Source organism: Streptopelia decaocto, assembly GCF_964273445.1.
Source record: "Streptopelia decaocto genome assembly, chromosome: 6".
Classification (NCBI taxonomy): Eukaryota; Metazoa; Chordata; class Aves; order Columbiformes; family Columbidae; genus Streptopelia; species Streptopelia decaocto.
The window spans coordinates 52,060,666-52,081,417 of NC_138660.1; the positions used below are offsets into that span (position 1 = coordinate 52,060,666).

At 50.9% G+C, this 20,752-nt stretch overlaps 1 protein-coding gene across 1 annotated transcript; it reads right to left on the bottom strand.

Annotated features, from left to right (window-relative positions):
* Positions 1-244: 244 nt before the first annotated feature.
* ARPC2 (actin related protein 2/3 complex subunit 2) lies at positions 245-20,389 on the bottom strand. The gene is made up of 10 exons (XM_082056604.1): positions 20,201-20,389; positions 10,543-10,577; positions 9,409-9,521; positions 7,491-7,536; positions 6,704-6,890; positions 6,176-6,269; positions 3,694-3,820; positions 2,162-2,262; positions 1,579-1,679; positions 245-683 (listed from the first exon to the last, which is right to left on the bottom strand). Exons 1-10 carry the CDS (start codon positions 20,272-20,274, stop codon positions 659-661), a joined length of 903 nt encoding a protein of 300 aa, XP_081912730.1. The 5' UTR covers positions 20,275-20,389; the 3' UTR covers positions 245-658.
* Positions 20,390-20,752: the final 363 nt, after the last annotated feature.

A 20,752-nucleotide genomic window follows, 5' to 3' on the forward strand; every position in this document is an offset into this window, starting at 1 on the left:
GAGGGGATGCATATTGTGAGCTGAGACAGGGGAATCCTGCTCTGTGCACCCCAGGAGTTCCCCAACACAAGGCTGCTTGCTCCTAGACCTTGGCACAGCAACCTCCCACTTCAGCCCCTCAAGACAGAGACTACCAGAAGGAATCGGCTTTGAGATACAGTAATTATCCTCCTTGCACCTGTCATTCCAAACACCCCTTCCAGGGCAAGGCCACATGCAGTGACAAGCCAAAGTCCCACAGCCCTTAAGATAGAAAGATCTCCTTTATTAATGAACCCCAACAGTATTTCTTCAGATACAGGAGTTTTGAACTCAAATACTCAGAATAAAACAAGTTAATATTGCATTATTTTGTAAGAAATACTGCAACTTATTTCCGGTAACATATTGCAAAGCGAAACAGCTAGAAAAGAAAAAAAATTAAAAAAGAAAAGAAATTAAGTCAATCAAACTGGAATTAAGGTTTTGTTTCTTGGAACGATCGAGTCCTCGCAAGCACAGCTCGTTTCTGCAGATTACTCCCCAAACTGTCGTACAAACAGACCCCGATTGCTTGAATTCCTTATGAGCCCACAGAGGTGCAACATTAAAAGCTACGATTATCGGGTAGCAAGTGCCCCAACCTTCGTCCTCCACAGCAGCCTCAGTGACCCCAGCATTAACGGGTTGTGAACGTCTTCCCCCTGAAAGGATGCAGAGAGAGGTCAGCACAGCCCCTGGCGCTGTTCCGGGGTGCCCCAGGGTGCCCACAGGGCTTTTGATGGGGTACACACTTGTGCTGAGCTCTCAAAGCCAGGCAGGCACCACTGGTTCAGAGCTCACAGGCACCTGAGGCTGCAGAACCAGGTCACGGGGCTGTGGGGAGGGTTTGGTAGGTGGGACAACCCTCCTGCCCCAGAGCAGAATGCGAAAGGGACAGCTAGGGCGCACTGAAAAAAAATACACCAAGGAGCTCTGGGGTCAGCTGGGGGTAAAGAACCTGAGGGAACAGTGTTCATGCAACTACCCTCCTCCACCCACTTGTCTCTGGGCTGCCTTATTCACAAGAGGGAGCCAGTCAACCAGTGTGGTGGCCCAGGGGTGCTGTCCTCAGCCATCTGCTGGCCAAGGGCAGCCTGGGGCTCTGAGGAGCTGCAGAACCTGCTCCAGCACCCACAAACCCCCAGGATGGACCTGACCACGCTCCCCCCTGAGCTGGAGCTGCCCCTAGAGCTGACCAGCTTTAACAGGGAAAAGCCCCACGAATGCCACCACAGGATCGGGATGGATGACGGAGACACTGAGCTGCCTCTTCACAAAGGACCTGCCAGTACAGGGTGTGCCAAAGACTTGATTCCTGCAGGGGACGTGCAAGACAGTAAGCACATGTGGTGGGGGGAGCACAGGGGCCCTGGGAGGACAACACACTCTGACCCAGGCAAGCACCTGTCTATGAAACACCCCTTTTCTCTCATCCCAGCACACCAGGGCCTGGTCTGGCCACAGCATCCCAGTCCCCCCTGGACCCCAGTATGTCAAAGCGCAGCAGGAGCAAGCTCATGGCATGCAAAGAGCTCATGGCTCCCCTTCGCTACTCACGTGATTGTTTTCATTTCTTTCTTTTCTGCATCTGGACGGGCACGGTTCAGCACCTTGAGGAAATCCGATGTTTTTGCCCTCATACGTGTGTGAATATAGGCCTGTGTTTTATTAAGAGAAAACAGGAACATGTCAGGATCCTGTCTTCATAGCTGAGATTTCAGGACATGGGGTAGGAACTACCTTTCTGCTCCCTGTTGGGAAAGCACCCAGCTCTGCACAGCCAGGTTTACTATGAGCAAAGTCCAGGAGACAACAGGGAAAATTGCTGCCTGAGCCCAGGTCAAAGCCAGGTGTCTCTGACAATTGCCCTCATTTCTGTTCCCAGAAAGGAAAGAAACCATACCCAAAAGGTAAAAATCCTATTTCACTGCTAGGATAGGAAGCAAACACAAACTACCTGCACAAAAGAACAGGAAGAAGGTGATGATATATCACTTTTCACCCCTGCATGACTGGGGAGGGCAATGCCAGATCCTGGTAAGTTCTCAGGGGTCACCCCTGCTCCATGCTCCTCCCTCACAGCACCCAGGTTAGATGGGCCAAAGCCACCCTGTATCCCCCAGCCCCGTCCCTTCGGTACCTTCGAGCACTTGATGTGATAGTGCAGGTAGTCCCGGAACGTGTGGATCAGGTTTATGGTGTTGTCTCTGGCAGCAGCATTGGTGTGACGGGGAAACAGCACTGAAAGAAGAGGGTGACACAAACCGTTAGAGCCTCCCGAGGCTACCAAAGGGCTTCAGGTTCCTCCAGTGCTGGAGGCTTCAGGGTGTGCTGCTCCGAGTGCCTGCTGTGCTCCCTACAAAGAGCCCTTTTCTGTGGCACACACAAGATTAAGCAGCACTTGTGATTTTAAACACAGGGCTTTAACGGCGCTTTCCCACATCTCCCGCAGCAGCCTGGACACAGCCGTGCACTCCGAAGGGTGCAGGCAAGGCCAAGTGCCAAGAGGTCAAAGAGCTGTAGGAAACTGCATGATGCTACTTCAGTGCTTTGGAGAAGCAAACAGAGGAGGGAGCTGGGAGGTAGACCAAGATGGCCAGGCCGCTCAAGTCATTTCGAGATCCAGTCTGCCCTCGCATCTTGAAATCAGTTGTGGATCTCTGCATGGCAGCTTGCTGACCCCATGACAGAGCCAGACTTGACTACTGCAGGGGCCCGGTGGCTCGCTCTTTCCACAGGCTGGTGCTGTGCTGAGCGTCCCAGATCCAAGGGCTGAAAGACCTTTTTGTCTGCATGATGATCTCACCTGGGACTGTCAGATCAGATAACAGGGAAATTGCATCTGGACAAGAATGAAGTCTTGCTTGCTGTCCCAGACCTGCCATTAGACAGCCCTCCTGTCCCAAACCTGCCATTAGACAGCCTTCCCGTAGCTGACGAGCTGCTCTAACCTCAGGGCACTGTTCCCAGCACAGGAGGAGGGCAGTGCAAACATCACCTTCATTTGCAGTGTCTGTGCTCCTCTGAGCTCCAAACTGCAGGAATGCTGGCCTGAGAGACCTCAGTGGCGCATCCAACCACGACTCCCATTTTTTCTGGAAGAGACCCTTCCCTTTGAACAGGGCAGGGTTTGGACTCCTCAGCTCAGCCTTCAGCATTGCTGCCCAGGAGGAAGCAATTACTCTGCTGGCCAGCACCTCCGCAGGCAGCGGCAAGTGGCTCATCAGAGATGGAAGCATTTGGCCCTGAGCAGAGAGGCAGAACTGGAGAAGCAGAACTCACTGCCCTGCTCCTGCTCTTTGATCAGGCACTGCACAGGTGTCTGCAGCTGGACAAGCTACAAACACACTCATGAGAAAACTCCCACAAGAACCAGCTTCCACAGTACCACAGCAAAGCAATCCTTCCCTTGCTCTCAAATGCTGAACTTACTTTTTTTGTAAGCAGACACTAAATGGCTCGTTGTCCACTGCCACACTCTCTTGCCCACAGCAGAGCTGAGGTGACATGATACAGCAAAGGCACAATGCAGAATGCAACTCCAGAGTCCCTTCAGCTCCCACTGACCCACTTGAACATCCAGGGAAGGTAAACTCCTTTTTGTTTTTCATGCAGCAGCAGTTTTTCACTCGCCCCCCCGAGCGTCCCCAGGCCTCAGAGCTGCCTGCTTACCAAAGGTGATGTAGCCGATATTGTCGCCAACGGCTGCGTCTGTGTCTTTCAGCTCCAAGGGCGGCTCCCTGTGGCTGAAGAGCACCTGTGGGGCTGTGTGACTGGCCCGGCGACCTTCCTTGAACTCCTAAACAAGACAGAGTGAATCTGAGTCCCACTACAACACTACAAGAAAGCAAATGGGGTTTCCTCACTCCCACAGGGCCACTGAGCAGGAGGTTTCCCAGCTTTCCCTGAATAGGCTGAGTCCATCAGGCCAAACCTCTGCAAAACAATCCTTTTTCCCAGCAAAACCAGACCAAGATGCAAGTTGTCCCAGGTTTACACGTGGCCCTAGCACAGCCCCTCAGCTGGGGTGGCTTTCAGCATCACAGTTCTTGCCAGGGGTGTTTTGTGGGACACCTCAGTCTGAGCAAGTACCTGAGACAGAACAGCTCCTGCCAGAAAGCCAACACCATCAATGCTTCTAGCAAAAACGGGCAGTGCCCATCACCCCAGAGGAACGGAAATTCTCAGAAAGGGCTAGGGTCTCCATCACACCTACCATAAAGGCATCTATGGGGTTTGAAATTTGTGGCCAAACTTGCTCCTCCTAATGCTTCTCTGCACCTTGAAACAACACCTCCAGGCAGGGAGATCCCTTCTGACAGGGAACCTCTCTGACAGCAGCACAACCTTGCCCTCACGTGAAATGAACTGGCTCTGCATTTCAGGAATTATAGGGACTGTCCAGGCACTATTTCTCTGTCCCAAGGCAGGGCAGCCTCCCCGACCCCCAGCCCAACCCACACATCATCAGCCACCCTCGGCCTCTCCTTCCTTCTGAGCATAGCTCACCCTGGCAAGGGCCAAGGCATCCGTGTCCATTTTAGAGAACTGAGTAGCTCACTGGGGTTTCCTTAATGAAACACTTAGCTTGCACTTCTGCTTGCTTATGCCAGAGGGGGAAATGGTTCAAATGGCTTCACCGGTTAGTTAATGGTCAGAGATTTTCTCCATGAGAGCCCAGATGAGCAGCCACCATGCTGACTGGGCTGCGTTATGCAAGAACAATAGCTGGAGGGAAGGAGCCAGTGTGACTCAGAGTGGAAATTCTTGTGGCTGGGCAGGAACAGGGTTTGCTGCTGTTAAAAACCAATACACTGGGACATGGAGACTCTGGGACAGCCGCTGCCTTGACGTCCTGGCACCTCCCTGGAAGCCTCACAAACCCCGTTTCGTTCGCCTCATGCCTCCCTCCCTGTTTTAAAATTCCAGGCTATAGGATACGCTGGTGAGGAAAAGCACAAAGCCAGAGCAGATGCCCTGCCCATAGCCAAAGGACACAGAGAGCAGACCTATGAAATAAAACTCCCATCACAACATGATCTCTTCTTATGACCTCCAACACAGGCAAACTGGTATCCAGCAAACTGGACCAGTAACTTGCTGTCCACAAGCCTGTCGGCAGCATGGCCTGGCACCCCTGAATGGATATGCTAAAACTCTCCTAGCCCTGGAATGCCCTGTGGGGCCCTGTTCCATGGCCATGCCGATGCAGAAGGCTTCCCAGGTGCTTCAGCAGACACAGGGTGAGCTACATGGGCCAGCGACATGGATGAACACAGGTACCAGCACACACCAAGCCTTCTCCAGCTGTGAGCAAACGTCTCAATCTAGACAGGCTCTGCACAGTCACTAACAGACATGCAAAGTGTTTACTATGGGCCTCTGAATGCTTCCCAGCTAAACAGCAGTTGCAAAGGGTAGCTGAGTCTAGAAGTACTTGGCATTATTATGATTGATTCAAGCCTGCAAACCAAGCAAACTCATAGCTTTGAAAAGCTCGAATTCAAGAGCCCATTGTGGCATGTGAGAGCAGCCACACTGAGCTGCTGAGTCTCTGTACCATTTGAGCATTAGCAGGAGCAAACTTCGAAATGAAGACAACTCTCAGCACCATCCCAGGCATGGCACAACACAGCCTCATCCCTCCTGCTCCCTCTACAGCAGGGGTGTCAAACTCATTTTCACTGGTGGCCAAATCAGCTTCACGGTTGTCTTCAAAGGGCCAATTGTAACTGTAGGACTGTATAAATGTGGAAGTAGTTTGACACCCCTGATCTAAAGCCTCCACACCATGCTCAGCCCCTCGGCTGGTTGGAGATCCCTACAGCACAGCCAGCTGCACTGCAGGGCCTCAAGGTGGTTACTGAAGTATTCACCACGGTGTTTCTAATCTGTAACACGTTTGATTGCCTGTATGAGCAAGACCATCGATAATTAAGATGCCAACACAAGAGCCTGGATTAGAAAATACATATGCTTATTAGCATGGTTCTTCCATCCCAGTGCAGCCCAAAGCCTTCCAAAGCACTTACGTGCATTGAACCGCCTGTGAGCTCACTTCAGCCCAACATCTGCTTGCTTGGCAATGCTGCTTCAAGCAAGAAGGCATCTGAATCGAGGACCAGACCCTTTCCCTGTAATTCAGTTTCCGTACCTGCATAAACACCTTTCCGATCACCACGTCATCGTCATCCTTAAATACCGTGCTGAACACAACCGTGACGCGGTCCTTTTTTGCCTCGACATACCTGCAGATGGGTGTGAGAGCAAAACTCAGTTGTGAACAGGAGCTAAGAAGTACCACAGGATGAGGAAGCAACTGCATAACAAGGTCAAGAAGATACAACAACCATTCACAGGCCTGGCTGCTGAAGACTTTCCCTCCCTTGAGACAGTATTTACAGGGAGCAAAACATTTCTGTTGGGAGTGGCTGGTTCCTCTCCTGCATGCAGCCACGAAGTTCCGCCACTAATAGACACTCTTGCGTAACATCCCTGCAGCTTGAGGGATGAGCATTACCCTCACTGGATACTTCTGACAGCCTAGGACAGGCCCTTATTACCCTGACGAAATAGGAAGCAGTAAGATTTCCTGGCTTTCCACCACAACCTACAGCTGTGAGCAGGAGCAGAGTGTACTGACAGCTCTCCAGCTCCTGTGCTGCTCAGTTTAAACACTTACATTGTCTCATCGTCCCTGTAGTGGATGACGGCTCTCTTTTCTCCTTCTTTTCCCTCTTCTTGGAATTTGAAATATTTCTCAAAGACCGAAGCAAAGCAATTGCGCTTCAACATGCCAGCTTGGTGCACGATAGCATCCTTGTCTGCAGGAAGGTTCTCCAGGTCGTAGAGCAAAGAGACATTGTAACCTGGGGAGGGACAGCCACTAATCTTAATAATCTACATAAGGCCTTAATGAAGCCAGAGACATTTTCTAGAAAGAGACATCTACAGTCCAACCTTTGCCTTAAGCCCTCCCAAGAGCCCCAGGCGTGAGTGTTTCCCACTCCAAGCATCACCAGAAGCCATGCCTGAACTCGGCATGTGGCCATGGCAACACTCCTGGGGCTCTTTCCCCAGCTCCCAGACACACGTGCTGGCTGAGCTGCTCCCAAGTTTTTGCACTGAGTAGGAAGAGATGCTGTCACAGGTAACCATGGTTTTCCTGTGTTTGACAAAGCATATTTGAGAAGAACAAAGATCCCAACTGTGAGGAACCGAAGCTTCCTGGAGGAGGGCTGCACTAAGAATTACAGCTTGTGCTGCAAGCTACTTCAGCCCTGATGTACCTGAGCCACCTTTCAAATTGCCATTCGTTTTAACAGTGAGCCCCAGGTATCAAGATCTTGAAATGCAGCCTTCATTCGAGCATTTCTGAGGTGACTTAAGTTATTTTGGAATTGCATTCACACACACACACACACACACACACACACACACACACAGAGCAAATGTTATCACAAGGTTACCTGATTCAGGATTTACCAAGTAGTTTCCATAGACTTTCTTCAATACCTAGGAAAGAAATTAAAGATTGAGAGCATGACCTATCAGAGTTGTTTCCTCCTGCACAGCCCACACCATGTTCAGTCTCCATTTAGAAACATCAAACTACTGCATCTGCCTCCCATAGTCTAAGTGAATGTGGGCAAATGTTAACTCATTGGCTTCTGCTATTATTGGCTGCTCCTGCTCTAGGCAGAGCTTCCTGAACCCCACTGACAGGGGATGTGCTGCAGGACAGGACTCAAAACTGGAACTTTTAAAAGTTCTTGCTAGTCTTGAACTTGTGCAGAGAAGAAAACCCCTTCCATACACCTCATCCCTTCAAAGGAGAACCGTCAGTAGAGCGTGACACAACAGATTTGAGGGCTACAACCCTTCTTCCCATCAAAAGGCAGATGCAAAGCATGTCCTGCCCATCTCTTTGTGGGAAGGCAAGTTCAGAGCAGGGGACAGGCTCAGCATGGCTGGGCGATCGCCCACCCTGTTTCAGCCTATTGCACGGGACAGATGGGGATAGAGAGGAGACTGCCAGGCAGATTGGATGCCTCCCAGAAGCAGAGCCGCCTACAGCACAGCAAAAAACCTTTCTTCAAACACAATCACTTCTGAATTTTACATCAATGGCAATTTTCAACTGAGCCATAGCTCTGTGTCAATGAGGGGGCCGGGAACAGGAGGTATTTCACAGAGAAGAACACAACAATGCTGTGGCAGAACTAGCCCTCCTGGGATGACACCCACTACCACGGAGAGATGCTTAGCATGCTCTCTGCATGCTAAAACCTCCTCTTAGCAGAGACCTTGCCTGCCTGCAGCAGCCCAGGGTGATCCTCTACCCCAGCAGGAACCCTGCTTTGCACTCCTCACAGTGGGGTTTCACCACAGACGGAGTAGAAACAAGCCACATCATCCCCAGAGAAGCACAAAAAGCAACGGTTTGCTAACTGGTGATATAAAATGTAATTTATATTTAGTCACCACTCCCAAGGCAGTCGCGCAGAGATCCCATTTTCCTCTAAAAGCTTGGGAAGCTGCCTTCTACCACCACTGCTCCTAGAAAACTCTGCACACAGGAACCAGGAAAGCAGGACACTCAGTCATATTTATTCTGACTTTGGTAGGTCTTGCAGCAACTTGCTGCAGGAATTCACTTTGGGTTCAAATTGCCTGTTTCTCAACAGATTCACAATAAACTCATGGAGTAGTTTCCTTGTTTTCCTCCAAGGACAGGCACCCAGAGGCAAAAGCCTGCTGAAGAGCCTTAGGTGAACCCCATTTGCCACCATGCAGAGATTTGAAAACTGACTCAGGAACTGAGTCACACTTCCTCCTCGCCACCCAACCACAGCTCTGAGAAGCTCCTTCTTTCTACCATAAAAGGCCCTCCCCAGTCCTGACCCACTCAACAGGAACTGAACCTGTCTCCTTACACAGCAGCGGCGAAAAGGGAACCAGCCTGCAGATCAAGCAGGAGCCCATCACTCGCTCTCAAGCTAGAGTCAGGAGAGCAGCAGCACGGGACTCCAGATGTGTCTCGGTGCCTTCCTTCACTCATGGGCTAAGGACATCAGTCAGGGAAACTATTTCTATATGGTCAGGCCTCACACTTATTTGGACTTTAAAAATTAGTGGCGCCTTTTGCCTTTCAGGCTGTATGGTCACATAAGATGACTTCTCATTCATAAGAGTGTGAACACACTTTGTTCTTGTCTTCCAGCAAGGTGAGACTCCTGACTGGCACAGGGCTGCTCCTTTGACCAGCATAAGATGGGAGCACAGATGCTTCTTCCAGGGTTAAACATTAGATCCGTCAGTATCACAAGGACACTGCCCATGCTAAGACAGTATTTGTAGGCTTAAGGTCCAGAGATGCTCACTCACCTCATCAGCACCATGTTCCTGGAGTTCCTTGTAGAATTTCAGAGAAATACTGACCATCACTTTTGTCTTGTCTCCATTGGGATTTGATATATGGTAAAGGACTCCATCGAAGTCTATGAAACAAGCAAGAGAAATGTGAGGGAAGAGGAACCAGCTCCTATATCTGAAGAAGGTTTTCCTTACGAGTTCTAGGAACTGCATAAAGTGACCCTGTTTCCCCCGCTCCAGCCCTCACGTGTACACCAAGAGAGAACTCCATAATTAAGGAAAGTGGCAACGTCATGTAGGGAGACCTGTTATCAATTCAAAGTGCTGAAACAGTTTTGACACCTGTTCATCACAGAAAGCTTTAGTCTAGTGTCATTTAGCATCCCTGTTAAATCTGCTGGTGCTCAACACAGGAGGATACAAACACACAGAGACAGGAGCCTTCTGGATGGCCAGCACAGAAAGTGACTGACGTGCCCAGCGGGCCAGAGCTGCTGCCTGGAGGAGAAAACATCTCTGCCAGCAAAGGCAGCTCAGCCACTGCCTGCTGAGACAGCTTCCACTTCACTGCAGAGCGGGCAGGGAGGGCAAGAGGCAGGGAAAGGCAACCCTCCAGCTATCTAGCAAGCTCCACTTCCCCATGGAGCCCTGTAGCTTACACAGCTTCTTGATAACAGAAGCAAAAAATCAGTTGCTGAATGAACACTTGAACTTTCTTGGCACTTGTCATCCTGGAGAGCAAACTTCAGGCGATTAATTCATCTTGCCTGTCACCCCAAGCCAGCTTTCTAACAACCCAAACCAGATAGTGCTAAAGACCTAATAACAAGGTCAGGACTGGAGAACAGGCAAGGTAAAAGAGAAGGGCTGCATAGCACACTCACACCGAACAAAGCGCCGCCACCACCACTCAATTCACCGCTGTGGGGAAAGTCCCAGGGAAGGCGGACAGACAGAGAAAACAGTGGGGCAGCCAACAAAGCCTCAGCTTTGGGGACACTGCAGGGTGTCCACACCGTCTGCCCTGCGAGGCTCTCCTCCCCCTGCAGGGGTCCTTGGTGAATTTGGGCACACCAGCCATAACCATGGGCAGACCACTCGAGCCAGTCCTTTTTTCAGAGAAGCCTAGAGAGCCATGGGGCTTACCTGCAAATGTTACTTCTACTGCCTCTGGTTTATTCCTAAAAAGCAAAGGAAAAAAAGGAGGTAAATGAGAACTCAGACAGCAGCCTTCAAGCTGTGAAGAAAATAGGATTAATTTCTAATGCCTTATTTCTCACAAGCAGCTCTACCTGAAAACCCTTTTAACTCCAGCTGTTCAACTAGCAGATCACCTTTGACAAGTTGTAAATGTCTGAGAAAGCTACTTGTCACTAAGGAGTTTGTTTTAACAAGCGCATTCTCCGTACAGAGCAGCCACTATACCGGTTCAGGAAGAGAAGCTCTTTTGCCAGTTCCTGTGATACCAGTTCATGGAAGGCACTCAGAGGTTGAGCAATCCTTCCCAACACAGTGCCCCACGACCATCACAACAGCTCTGCAAATGCGCTGATATAACTCACCTGCAGAGAAGACCCCTTCTCCAAGTTCGGGGCTAGGAGAAAACTACATAAGGAAACTTGCCAGATGTGCATTTCATCCTGGCCCACCACATCCCTTCTGAAAATCCCCAACGCTTTGCCAGCTACCTCTGCAGGAAAAACCACAGGTCTGGGTTTGCCCCAACACTGCCCAGTGTTTTCTTCGGGATCCCTGATCAGCAACAAGAGCACCTCATGAGCCAAAGGCACATCACTTCTCAGGCTGTGGGTATGAAGATCTAACAACATCTTAACTGACCCTACTTGCCAGTTTGGCCATGATCTCTAGAAGAGTAGGATCCTGTAAAAGATCTAACTGTTTCTGAAAGGTTATTTTGTTCAGACTGGCCCTATGTAACTGCTTTGGCAGCTCCGAGGGAACTGGTATTAAGAAGGTCATTCTCCAACAGGGAGCAATGCAAAGGTACCTCCACTGCTGAGAGCAGGGCTAGAAAATGAGACCAGGATAAAAATGCCAGTCCATTACTGTTGTTTCACAGCGTATCTCAGCTCACTTGAAAAGTGGCTGGTATTAAACAGAGTACAGGCTAATGATGCTGCTAGCAGAAATCTAGCCTGTAGAAAAGTTAATTCACACCCATGTGAACCAATGTACTGAAATAACTTCCCAAACCAAAGCCAGTGTGTCGAGACAACCTTGTGCTCTCAATGCTGCTGCTGCTGTCCAGAGAACAACAGGGGGGTGGGGTGTGTTTTTCCTTTTTTTTTGGCTATCAGAAAGCAATGTTCTTACTTTTTTTTTTTTTTTTTCTGCAGACAGCCTCATTCCTGAAAGCCAGGAATGACCATGATGTGCTAAAACTCCTGATGGGCAATGCAGGGAGACCAAGGCACTGAACAGCACTGATATCAGCCTGTGTACCAGGTCAACAACATTTCACTTGCATGGGAAGGGAAGAATTAAGCCCCCACTGGAGATCCTAAGTGGAAACAAGGAGGTGTTGCTGCTTCTTGAAAGCTATTAGCTGTGAAAAGCAACAGCCCTTTTTGTTGGGAGGCTGAAGAGCCTCTGTCTTTTGTGCTGCATTGCTGAAGACAAAAAGCACACACTTGAAAGCAGCAGCAGGAGTCACCCAGGGCAGGTCCTGTCATTTAAGAGCTGAGCCAGCCACCTGCGACCTCTCTCACTCTCATCTTCCCTTCCCAGATGGGCCTGAGCTAGAAGCTCAGAGGGCATCCCTGGCTGTGTATTTAACTTGGGGTCTTGGAAAGGGGAGTAATTCCCCAAGCCACATCCAAGCCACTTCTGCTCACCGAGGACGACTCAGAGCAGAGAGAAAATCCCACTGATCCCACTCAGTCAGTCGATGCAGACATGTTCTTCTTTCAGAGCACTACACTCAGACTTGGGAATCAGCTTGGATGGCAGTATAAATTTTTACAAAAAAGAAACCTATGTAGGAAGATTTAAAGATAGCACAGCCAGGCACACGAGAGCTAGGAATATTAAAGAGGACGCATCCTTAAACCTTGGTTCCGGCTTCTCAGAGTTACACCATTCAAACCTCAATCCCCCCGCCCACGGAGCTGATGCCTCTCAGAGCCCCAGCTCCCAGCAGAGCCTCCAAACAACACCAGGAAGCAACCACCAGCCAGCGGGCACTGGTGTGGTTTTGCCAAGAAAGAACAGTGATCCCCTGCTTGCTTGCCCAGTACCCCAGTGGATGTCAGGAAGATCACTTGTCATGTTATTTAATAAGCCATGTGAGCCCATGTACCCAAAGTCAGTTAATGGCTCTGCATGACAGCCTTTGTTCTGCACACAAAAGCTTACAGCTGACACAGCCCCATTTTTTAACCTTTCACCACACAAGCATGATTTCTTAGAGAAGTTATTTTAACACCAATTTCCCAAGTGGCTCAGTTCTTGTCCTTGGGAATGGTGAGGAGGGGAGATATTGAAGGGAAAAGCAGGTAACTGGGCAGAACTTTGGGTGCTGAATATTTAACCGCTTCTCAGCAGACAGCCTCAGTGAAGCGAGCGCTCACGTGAGCTGCATACAGAGCTCTCACAGCCATGCTGGCCCCGTCATCTGCTGCAGCGTGGTTCTTCTGCCTCGCCTGACACACACCTAAGTAACCCAGGCCTGGTCTGGCCCAGAGGAGGACAGGGAAGGGCACCAGAAGTGTGGCTGGGAGTGAAGCGAGCTCTCTTAGCCCTTCACAGTTCAACAGCCTTACAACCCCAAAGTTTAAAGTGCATCTATTTATTTCTCTGGCTAACCTCACCAAAACCATCAGGGCTACTTAAAACATTTCTACAACAGGAAAAAAAAGAAAAAAAAAAACATCACTCCTTTGCTACCTGAACTGTTGTTTCCCCATAAGAAAGTCCCCAGGCAGAAGCGAGAGCTCTCTCCTCCAGTCTCCCACAGGTTCCGGATAACTGACAGCACCGCAGGTCACACACACACGATTGCTTCCCCTCGACCTCCCACCAACAGAAATCGTAGCGGGGACGTGCCCAACACCCTGTCAAGGCACAGTGATGTTCTCTCCTTGTTTAGCCTTCCCAGCCTGCCCCACTCTCCTGCGGGTAAAGGGTTTGCACAGGGGATGCACAGCAGGCCTGGGAGAGGGGCTGCACTGCTGCAGGGTGGGTACCAGTTACTGTCAGGTTACTGGCACCATCCCCAATTGCTCTGTCTGGTCTAGCATGCTCTGGCATTCCTTGCCTCCACAACAAGAGCCATCCACAACTGTAGCAAGAATCGGCAGTTTAGCAGCTCAGCACAGAGTAGCTGCAAATGCCAGCCATCCTTTTCACCTTTTACCTTGAAGCAGGGCTCTGGGCAGCTGGGAGCTCATTTGGGGTTCACTTTCACCCCGATTCAAGTCTCCAAGAACCAGACTAAGCCCAGCTACGCTCAGAAGACTTCAGACAGTACAGCCCATCTGCTCCCAACGCAAGGGGCTGCCATGACCCCTGCAAGATCCTTACCACCAATGCTACCTGAACCACAACCTTCCCCAGCAACCTTCCCTGTTTGCTACAATGTGCCCAGAATGGACAATAAAACCAGCTCATACCAGGAATAACTGAGATGGCTCCTCTCTGCACTAAACACCGAATCCAGACCAGACATTTCTGCAAAATCCTACCTGAACTCAGATGATAAAATGGCAGCTGCTCCAAGCAGCAGTCCATTTTCTGATAACACTTACCAGGTTTGGAGTCAAATCCACACCAAATCCCATCTGCCCTCTGCTCATAACAATAAAAGATCTTGCCCGCATTCTTGCTATTCATCTCCAGATGGCTCCTACACTCTGTCTATCTAATACAGAGCCAGCTCCAAATCAGATTTTTCACCCTGGTAGAACATCCATGAAGAGCCACAGCGCCTGTGGAGAGACGCCAGCAAGCACTTAAGAGCAACAGCAAATCTTTTTTTCTGACAGCATTTCCTCAATTTTGACTCGGACAACTTCCAAACTTCCCGCTTCATTCTCAGGCCATGGAGGCTCTTAGCCATATGTTACAACAAATTTGAGAACAGAAGAACGAAGACTAATTATACAGAGCCCTCATCTTCTGTATTAAACAGACTTAAATGCAAACTTGGCTGACAAAATAATCTCCTACATCACAATTAAGGCCTGTACCCAGTAAAGGAGGATGGCAATTATTTTAAAAGCTGCAGGCACACAGATATTCTAATCTCTTGCCCCAGAGGAGGGGGGGGTTGGGTGGGGAAAGAAAGGGGGTATTTCAAAGCTTAAAGCTCTGAACAGAGCTTTCAGATCACCAAGCTGACACACAGTTTGGAGAGAGAGAGCCAGATTCCATGACAGACTGCAGGTTCTCGCTACAGAAAGGTCACCCCAATAAAAAAAATTATGAGCAATGTCTAAAATTATCTGAACAGTTCCTCGACTCTTGCATCCCGCTCAGCTAACAAAAGCTACTCTGCGTAAGCTGCGGGAGCGTAAGAAATCAAAGAGCTCCCATAGCTCTGGCAGCACACCCACAGGACCTTGAGCAGGAGTACTCCATCAGGGTGATGTTCAGAGCCATACAGCAGCCCCCATGCATGCTGATTCTCCTCTTGATGACTGAGCTTCCCACTCCCAGAGGCAGGGCAGCCTGAAGAAGGGTGGATAGCAGCAACATGTTGGGACTCTCCGTGGACAAAGCACAGGCTGACCCCACAGTGCACAGGTATGGGCAGGTCCGATTCTGGACAGGTCTTTGCCCCGTGTGTCCGCTGCTGGAGTGATCTCACACCGTGGCAAGTCTCTGGGGAAGAGCCTCATTTTGCACACACCATCCGCTGTGGCTCACATTCACTGTACAGTGACTGACACCCACTTTTCTGTGGTGTCAAGGACTGGTGGCTGCAGTGAGAAACATTCTCAGAGGATAATACAGAGCAGGCCCCTGAAAACTGAGGCTGGAGCGATGACAGAACAACCTGCAAAAGCCTAACACTTCCCTCCTGTTCCCTGCGCAATTGCTCGAAAGCAGAACATTGCCTAGCTCCAGGCAGAGCTGGTTTGCGATGCACCCTCAACGCAAAGTCACCTTCTCTGATGGCTGAAGCCAGGTGTGCCTTGGCAGCCCGGGAGCTATGCTCTAACACCTACAGTGTGCTCTAGTGAACGAGGACAGCCAAGGTTTACCACTAGTGTCACCCATGTCAGGCTGAACCCAGGGGTACCACTTTCTGCCATCACATTGCCCAAGCATTCCTCAGAGTCAGGCAGTTGGGTTTCAGCAGGTGAGGTCATGCTGGGGGAGATGAGATGTGTGGCTCCAGGCTGCGCTGGAGAGGACACTGAGCCAGCACCTGATACTGCTGCTGAAGGAAGGAGATCTGCCATCGTAGGCAGCCTTCACACAATGAATGGGATGAGCAAACTTCTCTGAGCTAAAAATACCCAGTTTTGCCTGTTTAATTTGAACCTAGGTCACTTCCCCAATCCCATGCAGCCATAGAAATGCCTGGGTCAGCAAGTGGGGGGTGGCAGAAGAGCAATCTCTGTTTTCAGTGGGGCCGTTGAGCTCCCTTGAAGCACCAGAGCCACAGGCTGCCATGGCTGCTCACACAGGGAGTTTCTCAGTGCCACTCAGCAGGACCAACAGATCTTCTACCCTCCCAGCATGCCTGACAACTTCCAGATGCTCCTCAGTCTCCACACAGTGAACTCACTTTGCGTGTTACATCAGGAACACAAAGTTCATGCTACCCGGTGTCACCCAGCGCTCGGCCTCCCTGTCTGCGCAGCTCAGATCTGCAGCCAACGAGCACCAAAGCGACCGCAGATGGGAAACACCATAAAGCAGCTTCAGCCCAGCTCCCCAGCAGCTGACAGGAACCATTCTGCATCAGGGAAGTTCAAGCTTCAGCTGTTCTCCCATGTAGCTAATAGTCATGAAGTTCTGCAGATCTGTACCTACACAGGGCTGTAAAGAAACCGAAGATTTGAGATTCTCTTCCCTCCACCCCCAACTAAGGGACAAGGCATGCTGTTCTCCAGCTATGCAAATTTGTTTTCTAGTGCACAGTGGGTAAATACTAAGTGATGTTTGAGGTAGATGACTAATTTACCAGAGATTTAGGACAAGCTATATATGGCTAGAAAACTAAACCCTGTGAGTGAAGCCCTATGCCACACTTTCACTGGCTTCAGTTAAATTACAGCAGGACAGAACTGGACAGCAAAACTGTTTTGGGAGGCTGTTCCTCCCTGTGTGTTAAACAGAACAAGTATTTACCAGATGCAGAAGACAATCATCAAAAGGTTTTACACTTAATTTTTTTTTCCTGTCTGTGCGGTTAGCAAAGGGAAGTACCGGTGAGAAACAAAATCTTTGAACTGGTAGAGCTCACCCCTTCCCATCACGTGTCAATCAGACTAGAGTGTGAGTCCCGCTTCTAGGCAACTTCTCAAGTCAAAATGAAGTAGTCAAAAGTTTATGAAACAGTTTATTCTCCTGACACTCACAAAAGTTCCTAAACTGCCTCATTTCCTACCAACCAGGTATTGCCCCACTGCAGCAGTTCAATGCTTGAAAGACTCAGCAGCAAATTCTAACTCAAGTTATTTCAACAGATTCTGGTAGTTTCAGGTCTTTTAAAAAAATGTGTTTAGTTTCAGGAAATTGATTTAAAAACAATAAATTACAATATTAAATAATAAAAAAAAAATCAGTTGCATTGAAGTCCACCACCTGTCATGACCTTGATCTAAATGCCAGTCTTCAATGGTGGCTGTCCAAGGAGGCGAGATCTCCATGGGTGTTGCCCACAAAAAATTTGGAATTATCGTACTAATGTGTGGACTCTGCCAAGCCCCAAGAACCTTGTCAAGAGAAGACTTAGACACAGGTTAGGCGCTCCCTCGAGTGCTGACCTCTGTCTGCAGCCTTCCAAGGCACCTTCCATGCTTGGAACTCCAGAGGCAGATGATGGATCTCCACACAGAGTGTATTTTGACATGTATGACTATAATGTTATGAGCAGTTATTAGCTCCAGCTTCTAAATATGACCTAGTTCTATATGACACACTAAAATATGAAGAGTCTCTCACCTGATGGTCCAGGAAAGGTCTGCAGGGAGCCTACTGGATCCTGGCCACAGTGCAGCCACATGAAGCAGAGGGGAGTGACACAGCGCATGTCCCAGAACAAGCCTCTGACAAAGGATTTGGAAACAAACCATGCCCTGCCCCACTCCCAGGCTGCCACTGAAGCCACCAGGCACACCTGGCTCTGGGACAACGCCTACGGACAAATCTGTGCATTGCATCTGCCCCACTCCTGGTTTAGAGCAAATAACTCAAACCCAACTCTGTCCAAGTGTCCAGACTCACTTCTGCCAGACACTGAATCCTCAAGGCCTGATGTTGCCCCGACTGTCCTGTGTCCATCCCCAAGATGCACCTTGGGCAAACTTGACAAAATAGTGAAATACTGCAAATTCCCTTCTGCCTACCAGGCTCAGTGGCACAGGAATGACCCCAGAACTGTGGGGCAAAAAGAAATTTCACATTAATAAAAACTGCATAACACCCATTCCCTAAAAGACCTGAAACCAAGATAGAAAAAAAAAAAATCAACCAAACATCTCCCTCCATATCTCAAACCTTTGTCTCCGCCCTGCACAGAAGAAAATGCAGAAGTAAATAACTTCCTCTCCTCCAGCAACACAGTCAAGACACAAAGCTTATCTAGAAATGACATCTAAAGAAAACAACAAGCCATAGACAAGTAAGAGGCAGAAGCAGAGCACCATCAGCTGCACTAAGGACAAAAATCGATCCAGGAACGACTGGTACGCCAGGCAAGTGTGCTGATGCAGAAGCGAGGAAGCTTTGTTACATGGCAAAATGGAAACTTCACAGGCCTGCAGGCTGGTGCAGAGCAAGCAACCGGAGCTCTGATCACACAGAGATGAGGTTTCAAGGTGTTTCTAAACCCACAAACTGCCACCTCCATATTTATACCAACACAGGGACACATACACATTCTCTCCAGCAGATAAAGTGCCTCAGTACACGCTTGTGATGAACAAGTGTTTTTGACACACACTGTTCATCTCTGTACACATAGTATTTTCTAAAGGATGCAGCTACAACCCCATAGTCGTCACCTGGGAGTTTTCCCTTCCCACTGTGCTGCCTGTGCTTTGAGGAAACCTGTTGCACTAAATGATCAGGCTCCAGAAGAATAAAATGCCTGCAAGCAGCTGGGCTATCACACAAGGCAATGTAGCCTGTGAGGTTATTTTATGAAAACAAACAAACAAAAAACCACAACCAAACAACCAAAGAAAACCAACAAGCTCAAGCAAGAAGTCAACTGAGAGGGGAAAGCAGAAGAAATGGCCTCTGCCAAAGTCTGCACACAAATGTCTGAAAGCTTCAAAAGCCCTTGGAGAGAAAGGCGACACAGAGAAGGCACCTGCGGATGGGATCCCTTCCCAGAGCAGCCTGGGCCCTGCTCTTAGAGGCACCAGGGCAAGCTCCACCCCAGAGATAACACCATCGGGCTTTCCTTCTTGAGGCTTTGTCTTGGTACAAAGGTGCCCAGCAACACCCCAGCCAGCAGACAGCGCAGCGAGCCCACAGGTAGCTCAGCGGCAGATAAGGACATTTATATGAAGGGACTCTCTTCCAAGTTAAGCTGTGCTCAGATAAGCACCTTTACAGCCCTGGTGCAACACAGGAAATCCCCAGGGACTGAACTGTTCTAGCCAAAGATGCAGAGGCAAACCAATGCCCAGCACAGCCCCCGAGGCCAGGAAACCCACCAGGCTGTCACCAGGGGCCCTGACACAGCTGTGGGCCTGCATCCCCCCTGCCCAGGAAAGCAAAGGGGGGCAGGCTTGGATCTCCTCCCCACCCTCAAAGCAAAAAGCTGAGAACAGGCTCCACACACAGGCTTCCTGTCCCTTGGCTCCCCCCACACATTCTGTACCAGTGCTGGCATCACGCTGGGCCTGTTCTGATGAAGGCTGCTTTAGCTAAAACAAACATCTCTGCAAATCTACTTACCCAACTCACTCTCCTCCAGCTCTGCACCCTTAGCCTGCCTCAATGCTGCAATCTCCAACACCCTCCCCAGCTCCCTACTCCTTCTCCGGGTCTCTACACTGCCCTGGCACTAACCAACCCATCAAACCCTGCTCCCCTCTTCAATTCTGTCTGTCTGACTTTGCTCCCTTATCCTCGGGGTCTTCACTCTGCTCACCCTCTACTCAACTCCACAGGGCCCAGGGCCCAGCCCACCCCCAGCCCCGGGCCCAGCCCACCCTCCCCCAGTACCCACCCCACCCCCAGCCCCCTCACCCTGCACACCCCCATTCTGTCCCCGCTCTGCCCTGCTTGCTCCACAGGCTCCCATCCTACTCCAGTGCCACCCCCATCATTCTCCAGGCCCCCATACTGTCTTGTCACCATCCCTCCTAGCACAGCCCCATCACCCCCCAGCCCCCATCCTGACCCTGTACCAGCACCCCAAGCCCAGCTGCTCCATCCCCCGACCCCCACCCTGTCTCGGTGCTCCCCCCGACCCCCTCTTCCCCCGGGCCCCTATCCTGCACCAGACCTACCCACCAGGCCCTCCCCTCTGCCAGGTCAGATCCATCCGCCCCGGCCCCTGGCACAGCCCTGTCCCCGCCAGCCTCAGCCCGCGGCCCCAGCTCGGCCCCGCCGCCCCCGTCCCCGCCCCGGTCAGGCCCGCCCCTGCCGTCCCTACCCGGCGGCTGCGCCCTCGAACTTGAGCGTGAGGGTCTCCTCGATGATGCGGTTGTTGACCTCGAGCAGGATCATGTCGGTGCCGGGGAGGGGAGGGGCTCTCAGGGGCCGAGGCCGGAGGGAGCCGAGCCCGCTGCGCGCACCGGGGACCCGCCCGAGCCTGCGCCGCCGCTTCCGCTCTCGCGCCCGCGCGTCACTTCCGCTCCCGACCGCGGCGGTGCCGGCAGGCGGTGGCGCGAGCGCGCCCGTCCCGCTCGCGCCCTCCGCGCTGACGTCAAGAGATGCCCCGCCCACCGGGAGGAGAAGGGAGGGGGCGCTGGGAACACCGGGGTCCCCTGAAATGTGGATAATACGGGGAGAGGGGTTCTCCAGAGGGCTGGGGGTGCGCCTGGCTATGGGGGTCCCCTCAGCTGTGGGGGGCCCAGGGATATGGACTGCGCCAGGGGCAGGGGTTTCCCCGAAAGTTTGGAGATGCCCTGAGGGTTATGGGGTGCGCCTGGCGCATGGGCGTCCCCAAACGTGTGGGGATGCCCAGGGAAAAGGGGTACCCCAG